General features: G+C 51.7%; 1 protein-coding gene across 1 annotated transcript in view; it reads right to left on the reverse strand.

Moving 5' to 3' along the window:
• SMG6 (SMG6 nonsense mediated mRNA decay factor) overlaps positions 1-9,370 on the reverse strand; it is a 244,113-nt gene that overhangs the window by 19,019 nt on the left and 215,724 nt on the right. The window contains exons 14-15 of the mRNA XM_003816861.6: positions 6,882-7,058; positions 2,948-3,094 (exon numbers count right to left, since the gene is read on the reverse strand). Of these exons, the coding sequence (XP_003816909.3) occupies positions 2,948-3,094; positions 6,882-7,058 (324 nt within the window). The remainder of the gene's footprint in view (positions 1-2,947; positions 3,095-6,881; positions 7,059-9,370) is intronic.

The raw sequence follows: 9,370 nt of genomic DNA on the forward strand, positions 1-9,370 counted from the left end.
AGGGCCCAAAGACAAAGGGAGGTCAACTATGACACAGACTGAAATTTGATAAAGATAGGTCATTGGTGATTGGTCAACTATGACACAGACTAAGGTTTGATAAAGATAGGTCATCGGTGATTTTTCTTTTTAAGATGGAGTCTTGCTCTGTTGCCCAGGCTGGAGTGCAGTGGCGCAATCTTGGCTCACTGTAACCTCCGCCTCCTGGGTTCAAGAGATTCTCCTGCCTCAGCCTCCCGAGTAGCTGGGACTACAGGCATCCGCCACCACACCCGGCTAACTTTTGTATTTTTAGTAGAGACAGGGTTTCACCATGTTGGCCAGGCTGGTCTCGAACTCCTGACCTCAAATGATCCACCCACCGTGGCCTCCCAAAGTGTTGGCATTATAGGCGTGAGCCACCGTGCCTGGCCATATTGGTGACTTTTGACGCAACAGTTTCCATAACTGCTGGGTTGAGAGTCAAGAAATGACGGTAGAAACAGAATTTCTGGGAAAACAGATGGTAAGGAAGAGCAAGAAAAGAAGCATAAGGGCACTTCGGGAGGCCGTGGCGGGCAGATCACGAAGTCAAGAGATTGAGACCATCCTGGCTAACACGGTGAAACCTGGTCTCTACGAAAAATACAAAAAATTAGCTGGGCGTGGTGGTGCATGCCTGTAATCCCAGCTACTCGGGAGGCTGAGGCAGGAGAATCACTTGAACCTGGGAGGTGGAGGTTGCAGTGAGCTGAGATCACGACAGCGAGACTCCATCTCAAAAAAAAAAAAAGTAAAAGAAGCATGAGGATAAAGCTATTTTGAGGGTCATGCACAAGTTTACATGTAGACCCACAGCAGGGCTGGGGAGGCAGCCACATGACAATGGATGATGCCGGTAGAGGTATTACACACTGATTCCAATGGTAGCAGGGACGTGAATCTGTCTAAAGAATGATGGAGGCTGGGCGCAGTGGCTCATGCCTGTAATCCCAGCACTTTGGGAGGCCAAGGTGGGCAGATCACCTGAGGTCAGGAGTTTGAGACCAGCCTGGCCAACATGGTGAAACCCCATTTCTACTAAAAATACAGAAATTAGCTGGGTATGGTGGCAGGCGCCTGTAATCCCAGCTACTTGGGAGGCTGAGACAGGAGAATCGTTTCAACCCGGGAGGCAGAGGTTGCAGTGAGCTGAGATTGCGCCACTACACTCCAGCCTGGGCGACAGGGCAAGACTCCATCTCAAAACAAAACAAAACAAAACAAAAGAATGATGGATCTTGGCCAGTGTGATGGCTCATGCCTGTAATCCCAGCACTTTGGAAGGCAGAGGCGGGCAGATCACCTGAGGTCAGGAGTTCAAGACTGGCCTGGCACACACAGCAAAACCCTGTCTTTACTAAAAATACAAAATTAGCTGGGCATGGTGGCAGGCATCTGTAATTCCAGCTACTCTGGAGGCTGAGGCAAGAGAATCGCTGGAACCCAGGAGATGGAGGTTGGAGTGAGCTGAGATCATGCCATGGACTCCAGCCTGGGCAACACAGCGAGACTCTGTCTCAAAACAAAAACAAAAACAAAAACAAACAAACAAAAAAAAGATGGCTCTCGATTGGTATTTATTCCTCTTCCCTGGCCAGGGTGATTAGACAAATATCAGACAAAGGTGGCCGTTCATGGAGCACATACTAAGTGCCATGCACTATGCTAAGTGCTTTACATACACTGTCTCGTGTAGGCCTCACAGTGACTCTGAGAGATAGGTGCTATTAACACTTTTTTCTTTTTTTTTTTTTTTTTTTTGAGATGGAGTCTCACCCTGTAGCCCAGGCTGGAATGGCCTGGGCAATGGTGCAAGATTGGCTCACTGCAACCTCCGCCTCCCGGGTTCAAGCGATTCTCTTGCCTCAGCCTCCTGAGTAGCTGGGATTACAGGTGTGCACCACCATGCCCAGCTAATTTTTCGTATTTTTAGTAGAGACAGGGTTTCACCATGTTAGCCAGGATGGTCTCAATCTCCTGACCTCATGATCCGCCCGCCTCAGCCTCCCAAAGTGCTGGGATTACAGGCGTGAGCCACCGCGCCCGGCCAGCACTTTCATTTAACAGATGAGGAAACAGGCTCTGAGAAGCTGAATGATTTGCCCCATGTTACAAAGCTATTTAGGTGGCAGGGCCTAGACTGTCACAGGGTCTGCCTGATCACATGCATCAAACCCTATGCCAAAGGACAGGGTTGGAAATGGGCATCCTTAAAGAAGCGGAGCAGGTGGCTTGATGCTTCCCTATGCACACGGTTCACCTTTAAACGGGGAGCAGGACTGCCTCTTCCCTGTCTGCCCCGAGCCCTAGAGGACAGCAAACGGCCTCACAGCACAAGGGAACAGACCTAGAAGGCCAGGAAGAAACACTTGCTGGGGGTGAAGGCACGGGCCCGTGAGAGGGCTGACGGGGGTCAAAGTCCCTGTGTGGAGATTAAGTAGTTTGTCTCTGCAAGGGTGTAGTGAGTATCTTGTCCGGAGGAGTCTTCCATTTCATTGGGAATCCAGGCAAGCAGACTGTGGCCATGCCATCCTCTCCCTGGGAACAGGCGTTCTGAAGTGAGAATCCACAGCCTCTCCAGGGATATCTGGATAAGGCTCAGGGAAACTCTGAAACCCCTCGTATTGTGTGAAAGATCATGTATGTGTGGTGTGCATTTGGAGATTCTCACTGGGGAAGCAGCTTTTCTCAGATTCTCTGAGAAGACCGTACCCCTGCCTTGGAGCCCAGGATGAGGGAGACTCTAGGCACCAAACCTGCTACCAGAATTTAGTGGTAGAGTAAAAAACAGGGGTAGAGCTAGAGAGAACACTGCAGGACTGACTCTTTCTTAGTGTCCTGCTCAGCTCTGCTCTCTGCCCACATCCTCTCATGCCCTAGACAGCAACCCCCATAGGGGGAACCACGCTCCCCAGGCCGACTTCACCTGGATCTTTTCCTGGCGACGCTGCTGCTCAGCTATCTTCCTGGCCAGAGCCAGCTTCTTGGCCCGAAGCTCCCTGATGTCATCCTCGCCTCCGCTGCCTTCAGCCTCTGAATCTTCCTCAAAGTCTTCAATCACCACATCCTCCTCCTTTGGGTGGTGGAGCCGACCAGGACAAAGAGGAGACAGTTAGCTGGGCCCACGGCTCTTACTGAACCCAACATTGCCCTTGTGGCCCCTCACCCACGCAGACTGGGACCATCCCTTGCAAAGGGTCCCCTGGTGTGTGCTTCCCTCTACTCAGGCAAAGGGAGGTTGACAAAAGCTGTCACTCTTTCCCCGGAGCTGCTCTCTTTTATACTCTGGGGCTCTTCCCTCAGAGAGTTACACCATAAGTCACTCGCAATCACACATATATAACTGCGTGCTTTACTCACACTCTGTGTTCTTCCTGGTACACACTCACAAAGTCAAACTTTAGGCCTATTTTCATTCTGAAGTCACCAATGATTCAAGAGGGAAACAACAGAGAAAGTTAAACCACCCAACTTAAATCTAATTCATGCTAATGATCTGATAGGAATCAGCTCTGGCCAACAGCTGGGAATGAGGCGTGGAAGTTCCCTTGCCGCAGACAGCATCAGGGACAGATGCTGCAGCTCAGCAGACCTCGCCCTGGTTTCTTTTGAAGACTCCAGCCTGGTGGTGTGAGGACTGCTGGGCCCCTTTACTGGAATTCACATGACATGACCTTGCTCAGCTGCCCTCAATGGCCTGGGCAGGGTAGGAGGTGGCTGGCTGGCTTAAGGAGCCTCCTGCCAGGCTGGTGGCACATTCCCCAAGGATGGCACCTCCCTACTTGCAGCCTCAGCTCTTAGCAGCCATCACTCCCTGGGTGGTCCCAGGCTCCATTCCTTGCTTTCTTACTTTTGGCCTTGGTCAACAGAGAACATGCAGCTGCCCAGGATAGCTTCCTTTGAGGGACAGGGTTAGCATGGGTACACAGGGAATAATTTAGTAGAAGGTTCCTGTTTCTAACTGGATTATAATAATGACAGTGATGACAACAGCTATCACTTACTGAGTGCTTATTACTGGCCAGGTACCGGGCTAAGCATTTTTCATGTATTAACTCAGTTAATCCTCACAACAGCCTGTGAGATAAGATAGGTGCTATCACCATCCCTATCTTATAAATGAACAAACTGAGGTTTAGAAGTCAACACCTCGCTCAGGGTCACATGGCTAGTAAAGGCAGAGCAGGGATTGAAGCCCAAGTGAATCTGACTCCAAAGTTTATGCTCTTACCAATAATAATAAGCTAAGCCATCCTGAATCCAGACCAGAAGCTCAGATCCAGCCCTCAGTGGCTCAGCATCGTGAGGCCTGCTGCAGGCCCACCCTAGATCTGTTCAGTACAGACTGCTCTCTTCTCTAACTGTCCAGCTCAAGGTCATATACAGATGGAGTCTCTTGACTGAAAGGGATTACTCAGGTGGGTGGCTGGGTAGATGACGGGGGTATACTTTGCCTTGTGAGCAGAATCTAGGGGTGTTTTGGTAGGATCCCTAAGCGACTAAACTGTGTTCTATTCACAAAGAACTATGTCTGAAGAAACACCTTTCCCTACCTCTCCCAATCTGCTGAAGTGATTCAGTTTTGCAGTTTGGGGAGAGATGAGATCTGAGGATGGGGCCAGAACTGTCACTATCCTAAGAGACGTCAGGGGTCTTGGATGCTGTCCACAGTCACCATTCATCTGACACAGGCATGCTATAGTGTCACAGCGCTCACCTCCAGAGAGGCCCAGGCCGTGGAAAGAAGGAAAACTCTGCACATTCACTTCCTTGTTCATGAGGTTAACCCAGACTGCAGTGAGCGGGACAGAATGCCTGCCTAGCCCATGGGGGAACACTGCCTCTGCCTGCTCTGACTAGGGATATACAAGGTTATCACGGGGCTTGAAGTGAGCTTGACTGAGGTCAAAAGAGGGTCAGAGAAGCTTGTCTGAGGTTGGCTCAGCTCTCACAGTAAACGAGGAAGTGCAAGGTTATGAAATTACACAGACCAGGGTAAGCACAGTTTCCCAGAGGCCACTAACATGAAGGAACCCAGGAGACTCGTGGGAAAAGGAAGAAGTGGGCAGCCTGGTGTGGGTCACAACCTTTGTCTGGTCAATAAGCCTTAGAACGAGAAAAAAAAAGTGTGGCACTACCAAGATCCGGGACCAGAGAAGTCATCTGTTCCTTGTGAGGGCAGAGAAGGCCTTCTCTGGCTTTGGTGCTGTGGCCCTCTCTGGGCCTCACTTGCCTCACTGGATTTGGGACTGCAGGCTCCCCTGGCCACAGGGCATCTTTGGGCAAGCCTGGGAGCTAACCTGGCTGTGCCCTCAGCCTGAAAGTGCGGGTGAAAGAGCTGACGGAGGCACTGCTCCACCTGTGCTTCCCCACACAGTGCCCAGGGCTTGGGTGGCACTGCTCTGCCCTGCCTGAAGCCTGGACGCCCTGCCAGCTTTAGCAAGCCTGCTGTCCCCTCCCACGCTAACAGCTCATTCTTTCCCATTATTCTCTGCCCAGGTTTCATCTGGAGAGTCTGGAATCCTAGGCTCAGCTTTATCCCTGGAACCACCTCTGTCCTGGAAGCTGAGCCCTATGTCATCAGGGGTGGGGTGGGGCTCTCCAGTTATTCTAATGAAGCCAGTCCAAGACTCTGCTGCTCTCAGGACTCTGATCCAAAGGTGGCCACTCTATCACTGTTTCAGATCACAAACGACAGCTTCCCAGCTGACATCTGGCTTCCTTGGCCTGTTGCTGATTTCATCCCTGTACCCCGCCCTGCTCTACCGGGCGCTTGAGACTGCTGCAGGCCAAATGACTGTGTTGGCCTATGGGTGACCTGGCCCCTGGCTAGAATCGCTTCCGTCCCTTCCCTTAGTCCCATGTTCCTTCCCACCTAAGTCTCCTGTCTTTAACACTGTGGGGTAAAAAGAAGAGTCAACCTTCAGGCAAAAGTGAGGTGTGTGTGAACACACATCCAGACAGAAATACCCACACCCAGACACACAGCAGGGCAGCTGGAAGTGATACTAAATGCATACATGCTCCAACAACATCACACTCACAACCACTCAGAACCCACAGACAGCAGGGAAGCTGGCAGCAGTGTTTACTTAAACTGACACACAAACCCAGCACACACAGACCCACATCAACAATCACCCCCAGAAAGACACAAATAGGCAATGGCAATATATAGGGCAGGGCAACTGCCAGTGGGCTTTTGCAGGGGCGGGTACACAGGCTCGTGCATGTGCATGCATGTGCGCGCACACACACACAGACGCGCACACACACACACAGACACACACACACAGACACACACACACGAGTCTGGAGTGAAGCAAGGGCTACAGGAACAACCAAGGGCAAACAAACAAGAGGAGAATTCCTTAATCACATCAGGATGTGCAGGAGGGAGGGAGGGAACATGGGAGGGAGGGTAGGACAGGGGAGGGGTGATTTTCCACACAGGGCCAGCAATGTCAGCTCTTCCTGTACGTGTGCTGGAGGCTGGAGTTCAGGCCTGTGCTGCATTGGGCTCCACACATCTATAAACTTGATCCTGACCACCCCCCTCTCCCTTTCCTAAGCCTCGAGAGCTGCACATTATTCAACTCCTTCTTTCTTTCTTTTCCTCCCTTCTCCTCAATGCAGCATTAAAAGAAGCATCTGGAACTCGTAGTGGAGTAGGATGGAGGCACCGGGGTGGACTGGCAGGAAGGGGCACCATCAGAGCACACTCTCGAGAAGCTGGCTGGTCACATTAACACAGACGCTGTTCTCTGTGCTCATAAATAAGCAGGAGGAGAAGCTGAAGGCACAAGCAGAATGGGGAGGGGGCCTTCCCTCTGCCACAGCGCGCTCTTCCCGCATAGTACCTCATCTTCCAGTCGTGTTCCCTCTTGGCTTCCCATTTCCTTTCCCATGGTGTCTGGGACGGGTGCCACTGACACATACTTTCCACCCTTGAATGCCAGCAGAGGCTCTTCTTGTCCACAAAGGGCTTCCAGAAAATACTTCAGCACTGTGACCCTTTTGCAGTCAGCTGCAATAACCTACAGGGTGAGAGGGAGAGAAGAAAAACAGCATTTTCTGAAAGGGAAGATGGAGACGAGATGTTGCTTGCTGGCTGAGGGGCACAGGGGAACTGTGTCAAAGCTACCAGGCAAGGGGGTCAGAATGAATGACGGGGTGCGGAGGGCACAAGGGCATGTCAGGTGGTAAGTGAGGGCCCAGGGCAGGCTGAGGATCAAGATCTTCTGAGGTTCTCTCTCCTTAGGTTATCTCTGGGGCAGCAGACAACCCCAGGGACCAGTGACAGGTGCCTTACATTTATTTGAGTAAGGTCCTGATACAAAACAGAATATATGACATTCTTCTAAGTTTGGTCTAGAACCAGCAGAGGGAAGAGTGGAGTGCTTTCACAGCATAGGGCTTTCTGGGGCCCCTCGCTGCCACTCTCCACTCCTCTCCCAGCACCCCTGCTCCAGACTCCCAAAAGGAGAATTTTCAGCCCAAGTGCAAATTGAATGCTAAGGGCTTTCTTGGCTGTTTCATTTCAACCAGATCATTTTGGGCTTCCCCTGACAGGTTCCTGCCCTATCTAAGAGCTCCTCATGCTCAAGAGACTGGAGTCAGGCAGGAAATTGTCAGGAGAGAGACAGGCAGAGCAGGTGGGGATGTTTCACCAAAGCTATACTCTTCCTGACGTTTACGCCAACCTGCTCCCATGTGGCCACATCAGCACACAAGTCAGTGCTGTCAGAGAAGCTTGGGCTGATTTAGCTGAGATGAAACTCAGTATCTTGAGCAACAGTCAAATGTGTAAGTGTCTCAGATGAAGTGTCCACCGTCCCCCGGTCTGGGCCCCCCTTGCGGAGGCACCACACATGCATGCCCTCTCCTCCACACCCGTTTGCTTGGCTCACACTCTCCTCCATGCTTGCCCCTGTGTGCCCTTCTCTTCATCTCTAGCCTCCAGCATCCTCTTCTCCCTACTGGCTGAGTGCTCACCAAGGGAGAGGGGCCCTGCTGGATCTGGAGCTTGAAAGCTGAGGGCCATTCCACATGGGAAACACATGTCCGTGGCCAGACGTGCCACAGGGGACGGCCCCTTCATCCTCACTGACTAGCCCCTGCCTCTCTTTTAATGCATCCTCGTTTCTTAGTGTGAAAGGAACTTCACAGTAATAAGCCTTCTATCTGCAGCACATAGGGAAGTACTAATCTGGAGACTACTGATGATCATTTTACCAGTGCAGGTGTTCTCTCTCTCATGTGGACAGCAACCCCTCTGGTGGCAAAGCCTAAATCTCATCGTTTTCGTACGTCACTGGCAAGAATTGTAAGGACAAGCTGTGCACACAGTAGGCTCACAGTAAAGACGGACAGCCCAGGGAAGCTCGGCTGGGTACCACAGAGAGCAGATGAAGCAGGCATGACCCATGTTCTCTAAGACAGTGGAAATAAATGAGCACCGCTGTGCAGGCTGGCTGCCCAGGAAAGTGCGGCACACACCGGTCAACTGTGTGCTCCGTGGCTGCATCCTCTGCCACCTTCACCAAAAGCCAACCCCGCTTTCCTACACGGTCTAGGAGTGTTCTCTGCTTTCTCTCACCATTGGCCCTGTTACCATTATAGGCTGGAATCTCAAGCTAAGTACTTTGACCACCTTCACCTGAGAGGTTGATGTAGAAGGTTCTCGGCTACCCAGAAGGACTTAGAAAAAGTTCAGCCCCTTGAGCTTGGGGGTGCCTGGTCCTGGGCTTGCCTCCGTGAAGGAGAAGGGAAGCTTGTCTTGGCCCAGGGCAGGTAAGCATGGTTCCATTGCGTGTATTCAAACATGTGATGAGGAAGGCTAGAAATACAGAAGCAGGGGCTAAAAGGCATTAAAGAACAGAGCCGAAATGAGTAATAGCCTGGCAGGCAGCACGCACAGTGGCCTCCCTGCATCTCCAGCCTCTCACTTGCATAGGAAACTTCTGCATTTCCACAAGACTGCCAGTTTCCTCTCTGTGGTCTAATTTTAACCACCTTGTCGTTACAGTGTGTGTCAGCCACCTGACCCCACTATGACCTCTGACCTTATGCCCCAGCTACTGCTTGCACTATGGAGAATTATGTAATGGGTCCAGGATTTTCCTTCTTGGTGTGAGGCTGCCGCCACTGAATGGAGAGGAGAGGGGAGCTAAGGAGTGAGAAGAGGACAGAGGAAAAGCTTGCAATTGTCCTTGGCCTCACCTGGACGATGAGAGGTACACTGGCACCCCTGCTAAGTGTGCAGAGGAAACCTGCCCAGGACAGGAGTATGCCACGGATGCATGCACAGACAGGCGGGCAGGAGTGTTGCTGCTGCTAGAGCACGGGC

The sequence above is a fragment of the Pan paniscus genome, chromosome 19 (genome assembly GCF_029289425.2).
Source record: "Pan paniscus chromosome 19, NHGRI_mPanPan1-v2.0_pri, whole genome shotgun sequence".
NCBI lineage: Eukaryota > Metazoa > Chordata > Mammalia > Primates > Hominidae > Pan > Pan paniscus.